The 14,817-nt window shown below is 35.5% G+C and overlaps 1 protein-coding gene across 10 annotated transcripts in view; it reads left to right on the top strand.

The window, feature by feature from the left end:
• LOC129945868 (cyclin-dependent kinase 14) overlaps window positions 1-14,817 on the top strand; it is a 446,135-nt gene that overhangs the window by 150,618 nt on the left and 280,700 nt on the right. For all 10 annotated transcript variants that reach the window (XM_056055810.1, XM_056055809.1, XM_056055818.1 and 7 more), the window contains one exon: window positions 10,420-10,497. In XM_056055810.1, coding sequence (XP_055911785.1) covers window positions 10,420-10,497 — 78 coding nt within the window. The remainder of the gene's footprint in view (window positions 1-10,419; window positions 10,498-14,817) is intronic.

Raw genomic sequence — 14,817 nt, 5'->3', positions numbered from 1 at the left:
TCCATTCAACGAACTCTCTTCTCTGTCCATGGTCATTAGGCTTCAATTGTTGTGTTAAATTCAATTAACAGTAAGCATGAAGACACTGATATTTGGTGAGTATACGCTGTAGAGAGGTTCTTGAAATTTGCAATTCTTGTCCACGATGTCGAATTGAGGTTCCTGGATTGTCAGCAACACTCTCACGCACTGCGTCTCCAACGGATCCAGTCTCCTTGAATTTTTCAATTAATCTCTTCACAGTTGACGAAGTTAAAACACTATTCCGACCATATTTTGTATGAAATTTTCAAACTGCATCCGCCAAGCTTTCACTATTTTTGAAATATTCTTTAATAATGAAGACACGTTATTCTATCGTGTAACGCTTCATTTTTAATAACCCTATACTGTCAATATATCGGCTGGTAAGTCTTACTAAGACATCGGTAGACATCATTGAATGAAGCGTATTATGCTTAGGTTTTATTAAAAATGTGTGTATATTATTTATTAATATATTATTATTATTTTTTTTAATTATAAAAATCTATGCTTTCTGTTAGAGAAACAGAAAAAATTATATATATTACCTACCTGAAATGCTTTAAGAAACAAACTATTGTTTGGGTACAATATATTTACGACAACTGCTCTAAGAAAAAAGTTACTGAAGTTATTTTGAATTATCAATTATTGATATTTTTTTGAATTTTTTGCAGAATTATTCATTTTGCAGTTTCAAAAGTAAACGTTAAAAAAAGAAACACATATAAAATATTTGTTTAAATGAGCTTTCTATTTTATTATATATTGTTTAAACGTCGATTTTGATTGTGAAACACGACATCATTTAAATGACCACTACATAAATAACTGCAAGCACCGATTCTTTCGAGTTAATTTTCGACCTCTTTTTGAATCATACCGAGCGGTATCTTATGGCTGAGATGAACTTGACGAATGTTAATATTTTTGTTTTGTTAAAGAGTAAAAGTCTTATCTGCATAAACACAGTCTTTCTCGTGGCCCACAGAAAAAAGATCAGTGGTGTTAAATCGCATGATCTTGGTGGCCAGCTGATATTACCAAGACGAGAAATACGCGGCCAGCAAATGTTCCTTACCATAAAGCCATATTCGCTAAAGCTGTGTGGCATGTGGCATCGTCTTGTTGAAACCGCATAATCTCCAAGTCGTATTCCTTAATAGCGGGTAAAAACAGATGGTTATCATATGACCGTAACGCTCCAAATTGATGGTGCCAGTCGTTCCATCGTCGTTTTCGAAAAAGTAAGGTCCAATGCATACGGACCAAAGAGCGTACCCAAAAGTGCTTTTTTGTAGATGTAGTGGCATCTCTTCAATTGCTCTATTCTCAGGATTATTAACATACCAACCGAGTGAGAAATGTGCTACGTAGCTGAAGAACATTTTTTTGGAAAACAAGCAGTCCACCGCCTCTTGTTCAAGCACACATTCGACGTGTCTACGACATTGTGAATGAACAGCTGGCTTCAGTTGTTGTGTGAGCTAGACCTTATATGGATGTGGGTGTAGATCCAAATGGAAAATACGCCATAATGTGCCTTAAGACCGTCCTAAGTCCTGAGAACGACACATTCGGTCCTTCTGCAAAAACTTTTCACTTACAGCAGCGATATGTTCAGTGGTACGACAACAACAGACCTCACAATTTCTATAACCAATCCAGTCTCTTAAAATTTCTTCACAATTTTATGGAAGAATCACCATTTTTGTAGTAGGTTTTAACAATTTGTATGTGCGATAGTTAAGCGATCCATTTTCGTAAATGTCAGGATTCCAAAAAAAAATAAAATTGGTTTAAGAACTTAGTTTGACAGGTGTCGAATTCGAGCCCTAAACCTTTGAAATTGCAGAATGGAATGGTATGAATTAAAATTCATGTTTTTCTCTTCTACCGACTGGTAAACCTTTGCTAGGATCTTTGTAGACAACATTCAATGGAAAGTTTTATTATTGTTAATTTTTTAGGAGCTATAACTTAGTTATTTTGAAGTATATTTCAGGATTTTCAAAGTCTATTTGAAAAAATTTGTGGTAGTATTTACCCTTTAAAAGTAAGATGCAATAGACGAACGTTTTCGATACAAAAAACTTATACATTTTTTGTACTCAAAATATTCTTGTTTTGCACATTTCCCATGACTTTATTTGGTCCTTAAACAGCGGTAATTTATTTTAAATATAGATAGATGTGAAAAACTTTCAACACTAACCCATGTATTTATAAAGAAAATAAACATAAAATTAGTTATTTCAGCTCTCGTTTTTAGGAAAACTATACCATGGAATACGAATTTTCCGAATTATAACTAAAGGCAGTTGCCTACCGTTCCATTTGAGCCCGGAATATTTGTATTCTGTTGTGTAGCTTTCCTAAGCACGGAATATGAAATAATTTATTTTAACCATGTTTTCTGTATAAATATAAATATAAAAATAAATCAAATAAACGTTGAGATTACATAATTTAGAAAAAAATGTCGTACTAAAATACAGAGCATCGACCCACCTTTCAATTGATGCATAAATTACAAAAATGATTTTTTTTCAGTTTTTCGAGAAAATCGTGGGCTAACCCTTGCCGAAAAAGTAGTATTTTCAAAATTATTTCCCACCCCCTTAGTGGGGGTTAACATAGATAGTGGCCCAATTATGCTGCAAAGTATAGGGTTCTCTGATCTTTTTGGGAAAATAATGTTGTCCTGGAAAGGAATTCTGAAAAATTGGCCTAAGTCTCAAATTTCAACCTATTCAACCAAGATGACCAACTTTTTCATAATAATACATAAGAGATATAAGAAAGTAAAAATAAGTTCTTTTACTTCTTTTAAATCCGCTAATGTTAAAAAAAAAAATCAGCTGTTTTGCCATTTAAGGAATAAATTAATTTTAAGATGTACAGTGATTCTTATTTAAAACATGTTATTTTATAATATATCTGGCGACTTATATCAACTTATTATGTCTACTATATAGTTTAATGAATACTGAGTAATACTTTCTCGAAAAACGTTTGCTAAGCAGGTTAATTTATCATTACTTAATATTTAGTATGCATAACCGTTATTAATTTTCGTAGACTTTACACTATACAAAGTACCTACATTTGTTTTATAACGCCTGTTTGTATTGTTCTGACTCACAAAAGCCTTACCTACATTTCTTATTGTTATTATTTAATAAATGAACAAATAATTCATTTTATAACCACTTTGTATTTTTATTGATAAAAACTTCGATAATAAACCTACCTACCTTCATTGCTCACGTGTCACTTAACACACTTATCAAAATTTAGCTCAAAAAACATGTCCATTCACTGCCATTTATGTTACGTAGGTGTTCATAAAATAAATGAACCCTAACAAAATTTCAAGAGACTCCTTAAAATCGAAAATAAAAAAAAATAATTGAATTACAATCTCCATTAAACTTTATTACACCCCCTTACACGGCTGATGAGCGACGACACGGTGGTGGTGTGTGCTGGTGTGCTTTTATATGTTTATTGTTACTGCCAAGACTTACTCAATCGCAATCTGCCGTGTCATAAAAGTTTCGCTAAAAATAAATATCTGATCCAAATTTCAATAAATATAAATAAAATATCTTTGACTTGGCCTGTTTTTTTAAGTTCTTTTGTTGATCGTTTATTTCTGATGAGTCTTCCAGGAGTTCCGTTTTTTTTATAATTATGGTTTATCCCACGCTCCTTCAGGTGTGTGCTATACTAATTCCTGTTACCAAATTCAAACCTCAAAAACTCACATAAAGATACATTTTTGAGTCACCTTATATACTCCGCGTGCCGCACCCTCTCATGACATTCATTTTGGTTTTTGTGGGTAAATTTTTGTAAAAGACATCATCACAAATGAACATAAAGATATACTACATGAACGTATGTATTACCGCATTGTGCTCGATGTTAAATTGTGCGAGACATCATCGTTTTCATGTCTTTTTAACTGTAATCCTGCACGCAATCTATGAAATGAGAAAATGTGACTTAATAGGTATAATATTATAAATATATTGTATCCGAAATGAAAAAGTGTATAATTATTTTATTCTACTTTATGGCATTGGTTTAATTTAGAACATATTTTGGGAAATGAAATTTTTTCCTCAAGTACCTACTTGTATTTGAATATAAGGGCTAAATAACATTGTTTATACTTACCTATTCCGTTACAACTCAGACGGTATGCCATTAGGATCGCGTTTTCTTTGGCAATAAGATATTTTGTTTTTTTTTTTGTCACGCTAATTTAAAGACGTCGAATATTATAAGAGCCACTCTAGAAATATACGAGACCGGCTATTATGGTGTATTATCAAAAACATTGAAATGTTAAGAGAATTACCAATATTAAGAACATTCTTGACATGCTAAATTTTGTATATATCTCCCTCCACCTGTCGAATGCTCGAAATGTGATTAAATGGAATTGACATTTATAGGAACATTTTGTGTTTAATTATAAGTTAGATGTAAGCTAGAGGGTTCGAAGGAATTATTGAACCATTTTGACCTTTAGAAATCTCATCATATAAGAGGTTCAAAAAACATATTCATTAAAAAAAAAGAGTTAAAAGTGACTAAAGCAACTTTTCATTTGTAAATATTATGGCATTAATAAAAGAGACCCACAATTTTACTTAAGATCCGAACTTGAAGAAAATTTCTGTGACCTCCAATATTCTATTTGGTGATATACCACAGGCGGTTATCACACTCAGGCCTTCACCCAGTCAATGAACTAACTATCGCACTATGGCTCAATATTTGAAACAGCCTGATACAAAGGTAGGTACTATAGAATAAGTACTTCATACTTTGCTAGCTTGAAAGCATCACTGCGCTAAAATCATCTTAAAAAAATGTTGTCAATTAACTAAAGCAAGTTCGTTAAATATATTTATACATACAACTTTTCTGGCACTAACTCAGCAGTATCAAAGTATCATTATATCAAAATGCTTACATATTTTCAACATTTTATCATAAGAAATGGAATCTTTTGAAGCTGCTCTTTTTGAAATGTTATGCTTGTCAAATAGAATTTAAAAATATATTTTGTAAATACAAAATAAAGCAGTTTAGTGTTTGATGCAGCCATTTGCCGATTTGTCTTACTTCATAGATTGTTTCAAATTCAATAAATGTTTAGTCTTTTAAGAAATTAAAAAAAAACGTTTCAAAAATGAAAGACTACCTTACAGTAGATGTTTTTTAAAATGAAATATTACTTTATTTCATGGCAAAGTTAATAAAATTACTACAAAAATCATCACATTAATATAAAAGCTTTCAATCATTAAATTCAAAAATTGACAAAAAAGAATTTCAAAATTAATATCAGGAAATATATAAAAGTCGTCCACGATTTCTTTTTGTACGTATTTTTGTCCACTCCCAGATATACTTCGTAATAAAACAACTTTTTGAAGTTGAGCAAACATTGAACTTCAAAAACAACAAGAATATTTTTGATTTTATTTTACTCATATGTACGAGATATTATTCAGATACATTTTGGTTTTCAAAGTTTCTATTAAAAAAAAAAGTTTATTTACCTCTTGAATGCTCAAAATCTCATCAAATATTTTTGAGTAGTTTCGCTCAGAACAGAAAAAAAAAACTTAATCAACTGTGTTTCTTAAAATATATATGTAAGGAAATTTTTTAAAAGCTGTAGGCAAGTTTTTCAAAAAAAAAAATAACACATAAATTCAGAATCGATAGTACGGTCCATATAATTTAATGTTTGAAAATTATTTCATGTAAATGTTGACACTCAAAATCCTCAATTGGTCCATCCGCTAAGTCCAATTTTTCCAACATTTCGGACGGTATCACACGAATAAATGCTTCAATGTTGTCTTCCAATGCGTCAATTGAAGCGGGGTTGCCTGTATGGACATAGGCTTTTACATAGAACCCACAAAAAATAGTCTAAAGGAGTTTAATCGCACGACGTGATGGCCAGTTAACCATTTCCGAACGTGAAATAAAATGTTCACCGAACTCGCCTCTCGATAAGTCCATTGTTGTACGTGCTGTGTGGCTTGAGGCAACGTCTTGTTGAAACCACATGTCATGCAAGTCAAGCTCTTGCATTTTGGACAAAAAAGGTGGATATTATCTCACTGTAGCGCTCACCATTCACAGTAACGTAACAATTCGCATCATTTTTAGAAAAGTTCGGTCCAATGATGCCATCAGTTCATAGACCGCAGCAAACTGTAGAATTGGTAGCTCCTTCAATGCTTCTGGCTAGTATTCACTCCAAAATTGACAATTCTGCTTATTTACGTACCCATTTAGCCAAAAATGAGCTTCGTCGCTGAACACAATTTTTCGGTAAAAAAGTGGATCTTCGGCTAACTTTCCAAGAGCCCATTCACCAAAAATTTTAAGTCACAGTAGGTCGTTCGGCTTCAATTCTTGCACCAGTTGTATTTTGAAAAGCATCACACTTAAATCCTTCCGCAAAATGTTCCATGTTGTTAAGTAACAGTGGCCGAATTGCTGCTAACGGGGACGAATCAGATAATTGTTGGTTATCATTAACACTGGCCGATACAGCTGCTATATTTTCTTCAGTTTGAACTCTAAGCGTGTTGGTGGTTCAATGTCCAACAATGTAAATTTAGTGAGAAATTTCGGCACAATAGCTTAAATGGCTTTAATAGTATAGTTTCAGTGGGTCGATTAAACTGACCATAAAATGGAAGAAGCGCGTGCTAAACTTTCGTAACAGAGCACGCATTTCATTATTAAAATTCAATAATTTGCAAGCCCTGTTCGTTTGTAAGACGACTCATAATTATAGACCAGACTGGAGATGTTTGACTCTGAAACAAAACACGAAACGTGCGACAACTGTTTAAAGCAGTATTGCCAAAAAGATAATAGTTGAAAAATTACCCTTTATGTATTTGGATTTTTTCGGGTTGCTTTTTATGACTGTCTTTTTTTACCAAATACTGCTTGAGTCTTTAAAATGTGTAATTTGCAACTTAGCAAGAATTATACATACTTTCAAGACCTTTGGTGGTTGTTATCAGAAGAATTTAGATCGTTTAGTTAAAACTGAAGGTTTTAAACTTTCTGTCATCTCATCAATACGAATTTTCCAAAACTTGTTTTAATGTTCAAAAATAGTTTATTTCAATTGATTTGAATCAATGTTTTTGGTATCTCTCTCAGAAGCTTTACCTTTAACTATTGCTTAAAATTAACATTATTTCATTTCAACATCAACATCAACATCAACAAGTATTGTAAAAATTACACCATTCATTGTAAGAATAGAAGATTTAATTTTTGTTTGAATTAAATTTTTGAAATTGATCTACAACGATGGACCAAAACGTGCCAAAATTCATTTTTACCGGCATTGTTGGACTTGATATTTCAAAAGCAATTGATGGAGTTTGACAATAAGCTCTGTTGAATCTCTTCTTCGTTAGATTAGAAATTACCGTTCAATACAAGTTGTACTTTAAGGTTTCAAGTGTGACATTTATACATTAAATTCTGGTGTGCCCCAGGGCTCCATTTTGTCTCCAACACTCTTCCTTACATTAATAAACAATCTCTTGATTGAACCTTTTTTTTCCATTACATTACCATCAGCTTTTCATATTACTTTCTTTATTGATGCCCTTGTCCTTTATATGTGGAATTTCAACGGGAGCGTATGATAAGGTCTTTAAATTCTGATCTCGCCAGAATTGTCCAATGAGAAAGTATAATCATTTAGAATTGAATGTTTTAAAAAACTTGATGACGTCTCCTGTCGTTAAAGCGTAACCCACCCCAGATGCCACTTTTTCACGAATGGCACTTGCATCCAGGAAACTCATCAACTTTCAATACTTGGTATGTCTAGCACAGACCTACTCCTATAGAGTGATCACATATTCGACCTTGCCAAAAATGCTGCTCTTGGTTTAGGATTTATCCGACGATGCAAGAAATTTGTCACCCCTTATGATCTCTCTGTATTTTCAAAGCCTTCATTCGTCTAAAACTTGAATCTTACTCGCATATTTGGCCATGTGCAACTAAAATAAGTTTGAGTCCTTTAGATTGAACCCAAAAAGAGCTTTAAAAATAACCGGAACACTTATATTTCGAACACTCACTATGTTTCTTGGATTTCGTCGTTTTTTACCATAAATGTTCTGTCGAGTTATCTGGTTGCTCCCTATCCCTCATGCGTATAATACTCGAACTTCCAGGAATGTATTGTCAAATATAGAGATTAATTTTTAACCGCACATCGAGAATGCTCTACTCTACTCCGTTTTTCCCTCTCAATATTCAAAACTTCAATATTCAATACATCAATGTTCATCGGTATATCCTCTTTAATCCTTCCCTATTTTCGTAAAGTTCGTACTTTGTTTAAACTTTAAACATTGAAAAATTGGATGGCACAACAGTCCGTTAAGAACTAGGGCCTAGTGACTTACAACTCTCAACCATGACAAGAATTAAATTGGAAAGTTCAAAGGAAAAAGTGGTCCTGTTGCCACGTATTCCAGTGATTCCTCCAGATTGTACCATACCCTTTAGAAGGTTACAGTTTCCAACTCATCTAGCTTTTGATATGTCTAGAAATAAGCCTCAAGGACAAACAATGCCCTTTTGTAGTTTAGATTTGGAAAGTCCATGTTTTTCTCATGAATAGCTATCCACAGTTTTTAAGCCGAATCCGATCAGCAAATTTGAGAAAGCACTTTTCATGACAAGAATTACTCTTGGAGAATTTGTCAATACCTCGCAAGAGGCAGTACCCGTGAAAAATACTCCAAAAGGCATAGGCAGGGACCGAACTTTAAACTTTCTAGGGTTATTAATAACCCCTTGAGTACCTCTTAATTATAGAAAACATTTCGTGTCCTTTTTTTTAATAACACCCAGCATATTTACTTCAACTTGTAAACAACGTCCTTAAATATGACAAAACATCTTTTAAAATGTTAAGATTTCCAAGTAATTAGTGTAGGCAAAGGTTAATTAAAAAATTCTTCAAGTTTATCTTGAGCTTACTTTAAAGCAATCTACTTAAGGTAGACATTCTTTTGGCAATCTATAAAAACAACACTTATAATGTGAACCTCAAATGATCTATATATATGTGTGGTAGATACTCTGCAAATAACATTTTATCAGTGACTAATAATGACTTACGAGTACATACTATAGAAAAGTTAATTAAAGCGTCGTTGATTGAAGGTAAAATTCGAGTACATCAAAGTATGTCAAGTACTAGTGTATCTCATTAAAATTACTATGTACACAATCCCTGAACTCAATATACCTACGGTACATCCTACGGCGACCGACGTAGGTATTGTAACCATATTAAAACCTTTTCTTCAATATCCTGTTTTTGACCTTATCCAACAAATCGAATTCTTTACATACCCACATTCCTCCAATTAAAAGCCTACTTCAATATTAAATAGACCCAATCAAGACCAAGAGCCTATAAAATAGTATTTTTCTTACCAAATGCGCGTGTTTTAAGATGAAGTTTCCTGTGGCCACTTTATCTCTGGTTTGGCATCGATGGGCGTGCAGAACTGGACCAAGTAGAGTTCATATTCAGTCGCTATATATAGGCTTACCGACCATTACCGCTGCTAAGAGAATAACATGCTTTCCTACTCATTTGAATGCTGTGAGCTGTTTGTGTCTTAGGTTGCTGGAAAACCGTTTCTTTACCATAAAACGAGCTGCTACTGCATTACATTAGTCGTATAATAAACTTGTGCCCATATTCTTGCTTGCATGGGACTGCCTTGCTTATGTGCTGACAGCAGCCTACGCCCAGAGACGCCGCCGTCCGCTTCGCTACATTGCCCTCAAATACCGAAAGCTAACAAGTTATAATTACCTCACTTGCAGCAGCCATTCACTTTTTCAAACCCTCATGAAGCTAAAAGACACAAACAGCTTGATTTTAAAATGTATTCTTCATTAGTTTTTTCGCCGCCGATATTTTACGAGCTAGAGAAAGATTAATTTAAATAACTGTTATGCAAGCCAAACATAGTTAACATATGGATGGTGAAGCTGTGGCGGGCGCGACATTTCACGCATGTGATCGATCGCTATAATTGGCAAGCATGTGTCATTTTTTCGATGGTAAACCAATAAAAATGGAATTTATTTTGTGTTTCTTGTTTTCAATTAAATGGAAAGTGTTAATTATAGTTTGCAGCTTGCTGTGAACAATGTTGCATGTTGTTAGCAAATTAATTTTTATATCAACGTTAATTATGTCTACCTATTGTTTATTATGTATTTGCTTTGTATATTTAATTTAATTTTTGTCTTTTTTCTTTTTTTTTTCTTTTTGTGTCGTTTCAGGTGTGACAATGCGTGAGAAAAAAGGTGGCGCATTGCAAAAACTAAAGAAGAGGCTATCCCACAGTTTTGGAAGATTAAGTAAGTTTCTATTTTTATTTATTAGCTATATAAATTTTTTTAATAACTTTGTATATTTCGTTACTGGAAGTAATTAGATGGAAAATGACAGAGTAAATTATAGGTATTACCGGTACTGTCCTCAGATCTATAAAATAGGGTTAGGAGACCGAGGTTGCTGATATAACTAATATTCATATTCCTCTCCTTATGGCTTGTAAACCATTTTTAGTTAAAAAACTTAAAACTTAAGAAGTATTACCCCAGAGGTCTTGGGTTCGATCCATACCTTTGCCATCTGAAGTTTTTTACACTGGTACTGCCCCTTCCGAGGAATTGACAAATTCTCCAAAAGTAATTCCTGTCATGAAAAGTGCTTTCTCAAATAAGCCGTTCGAAATGGTATTCACACACAGGAATGGTTGAGAATTGTAAGTCACTTGGCCCTAGTTCTCAACGGACTCTTGCGCCACCCAATTTATTTATTTATAAACCTGAAAAAAGTAGCAAATCTGTTCTACATTCTTTTTTGTACTGGTTCATTCATTTCAAAGTCTCGCAAGTATAGCTTAATAAATATATCTCGGTCATAAGGCCGATCTTATGGAGTAGCGGTATGGTGGTAGGCGCTAGATATAGCGACAAATCGCGATAAACTCAGCAAAGTCCAAGCTCCGTCCCTAGCTATATGTCTCCAGTTTTGCGCTCTAAGTTGGGTGAGGTCACTTTACACTTGTGTGCGCCACCTGATCCGCGTATTCCTGTACTGTGGGTGTGGATTCGAAGAATTTTCGGGCCGGAGTATTGGTTTCCATGCGGTCTACGTGACCCAGCCATCTTAGTCGTGACTAAGTCTACGTCGCTGTACAGCCCGTACAGCTGGTCGTTCCATCTTCTCCTCCACTCCCCTTCGATGCATACGGGACCGTAGATCACACGAAGAACTTTTCTCTCGAAGCGACCCAAGGTGCTTTCATCCGCTTTTGTCATAGTCCATGCTTCTGCACCGTATAGCAGGTCGGGGATGATAAGGGTCTTATATAGCAACACTTTGGTCCCTCGAGAGAGGACTTTACCACTCAACTGCTTTCTTAGTCCAAAAATACAGCGGTTAGCAAGAGTTATTCTGCGTTTGATCTCAGCGCTGGTGTTGTTTTCAGCGTTTACAGCGGAGCCTAGGTAGACGAAGTCCTTGACTACCTCAAAGTTACGTCTGTCGATGGTGACGTTTTGACCAAGACGTCGGTGTTGTATGTCCTTTCTTGACGACAGCATGCATGTACTTTGTTTTGCCCTCACTAACCGTTAAACCCATTTTTGCCGCCTCTGCCTCAATACTTACAAAAGCTCCATTGACATCACTCTGAGTTCTTCCGATTATGTCACTGTCATCAGTTTATGCCAGTAATTGGACAGCCTTTTGAAAGATAATGCCTCTGATGTTGATGTGTGAGCTTTCCACTATTCATTCAAGCACGATGTTAAAAAAATCACATGACAGCGCATCACCTTGTCTAAAACCTTCTTTGACATTGAAAAGTTCTGTTAAGTTGTTTGCAACCTTTATGGAGCAGCGTAAATTCTACATGGTCATCCTGCACAAACGGATGAGTTTGGCAGGCTCTATACAGCTCGTCCCTTAAGATGCTGTCATATGCAGCCTTGAAATCGATGAAAACATGGTGGGTGTTTGCTGTTCTTGGGTTTTTTTCCAGGATCTGCCGTAATGTGAATATTTGATCAACTGTGGACTTTCCTGGTCTAAAACCACACTGATAAGAACCTATCAGGTTGTTAACGATGGGCTTTAGACGTTTACATATTATGGCAGAGAATATTTTATAGGCGATGTTAAGTAGACTGATTCATCTTTAGTTGATGCAGTTTAGAGGGTCTCCTTTGATCAGGATCGGGCAAACAATACTGAGGTGTCATTTATCGGGCATGCTTTCTTCCGACCATATCTTACAGATAAGTTGGTGCATACTCCTAACCAACTTATCTTCGTCTTCTTTAAAGAGCTCGGCATTCAAGTCATCCGCTCCAGCGGCTTTATTAGACTTCAGCTTAGATATGGCAATCTTTACTTCTCCTAAGTCGGGAGGACGTTATTGTTGTATTTCGTCGTCTATGTTGAATGGATCATCCTGTCTGACAGCGGAATTCAGTTGCAGAAGTGGTCCTTCCATATTCTTAGCATTAACTGCGGTTCCACTATAATGTTTCCACTTTCGTCTTTGCAGCCTTCGGTTCCTGCTTTTAAACCTCTCAACATCTTCGACCGTATTCTTCTCATGCCCTCTCTTTTTCCTTCTGAGAAGTCGGTGTTCCTCTCGCCTCTTCTGCTCATAGAGCTCATGAGCAGCTCTCGTCCTTTTATGCTGTTTGGCTTAGCCTGCTTGCCGACATTCCTCATCAAACCAGGAGTTCCTTGTTGGTGGCTGCTTGAAACCCAGCCCATCAGAGGAGATTGACCATACTTATTATCGCAGTTTTTCATCTTCTTTTGCCCGGCCCATCACATCGTATTTCATGAATGGCGGTGATGTCTGTTTTATAGCAGTCTAGGGCCTCCGCTAATTCTTCGGCCACACGTGGTCTGTTAAGGGACCTAACATGCACGTGCATATCCGAAGTTCGTTGTCCTTAATTCGTTTGCGTAGGTTGTCAACAGTAAATCCGTTCGTATCCGAGGCTTGTTGGTGCTTCGCGCAACTATATGGCTTTTACGTGTCCAGGAAGTCACCCCGACGGCACAACCCCCAACCTGGAGGGCCAGATCCTAACTATAACTCCAAGGAAAGGGAGCCGTATAAAACCGCTCTTTATGGGCCTGGTCTCCAAATAAGTCGAAGAAGCCCTATAAGATGTTCACTAAATAGTTCAACCTTACTGGAACTGTAGACGCCACCGTTGATTCCATCTCGGGAATTCCTCCTTAGAGTCTTAGTGGAAACACCTCTCCCCCCCTCTCTCGTTTTCTGACCCCAACAAGTTTCCTCTGGGGTTGGAACCCAATCTCCAGTTGAGGTACTAGGCAACCGATGTTTACCATGGCGAGGTGAGAGTAGGAGTTGATAGACAGAGGTGGGTTTTGAGAAAAATCTGTGGACACTTGTGTCCTCTTGAATGCACATGTCTACCATTTGAACATTAATTTCATTGTTTTTTTTGACTGGGAGTCAAATAAAAAGTGCTCACATCCAGATGAGCACGATTCCCATTCTGTTCATGCGGGTTCCTAATGAGTTCTGACCCTTCAGGAAACCTATTAGTAAGAATAGCTGAGGCCTACTTAGTTGCAAAAAGAATTTAGTTTTGCCTTTGTAAATCTTTGGCCATAGATTCGTAAAAACTTTGCAAGTTTCAAGAGCTGCTCACCTGTTGTTTGCGATTTCAATGAAACTTTGGTCTATTTTTTCATTTACCTGCTCTGTTTTCCAGTATATCATTGGTATTAATGGCTTAGACTGAGCATTATTCCATTTTTGACGAATTAGTCTACCGTCAATGTCGCAGTGTCCTAGGACCCAGAAGAGGTTAACCGTGTTGGTTTCGCTGAGTAAACGAAGCTCCCTATGGCATTGCTGTACTAGCCTTCAGTTTGTGGCAGTATCAAATATGGCCTTGATAGCTACTTGGCTGTCTATGCATTTGCCTTCCATGCCATTTTTAATCAAATAGCTCTCGATGCTTTGAATCACATTAAACAAAAACCCTTTTGATGCAAAATGCACATGAACAATCTTTTTAACTTCCCATAAGAAGTTATTGTAATGGGTCCGATTTTTCAAATTGAAAATATTGACATTTCTCGACGTTTCAAGGTCCCTAGAAATAAAAGATTTTTAGAAAAATGTCTGTGCGTGCGTGTGCACGTACGTCCGAATGTTCGTACGTTCGCGACGTTTTTTTCATCGTCCATAGCTCAAGAACCAGAAGAGATTTATATATTCCAATAATAAACAATAGGTTTCCTTTGAATTTCTGAAAATTCAAATCCTTATTTCACAATTCCTGGAATTCTTAAATTTGTAACTTAAAATAAAGAAAATCGAATATAGAACAAGTTCCTTTTGTAAAAGTGTTCTTCAATTTTATGTATAAAGATATTCATGTACATATGTCCATGTCCACATATAAAATTTATACTACTCCAAAATCCCCCTATCAATATATTGTGCATCTATTCACCACAAAATAGTTTCTCTTGACTTCATTTTATACAATTCACAATTTCCAATTGAGACAATATACGTAAGGACTTATAAAGACCAAGTACATATTCAATATCAAAAGAAATTGTTGAATAAGTTCGAAGACAGACTCTTTTGAAAGTGG

This window comes from Eupeodes corollae, chromosome 2, assembly GCF_945859685.1.
Source record: "Eupeodes corollae chromosome 2, idEupCoro1.1, whole genome shotgun sequence".
Taxonomy (NCBI): Eukaryota; Metazoa; Arthropoda; class Insecta; order Diptera; family Syrphidae; genus Eupeodes; species Eupeodes corollae.
This window is presented reverse-complemented; position numbering and strand designations above follow the sequence as displayed.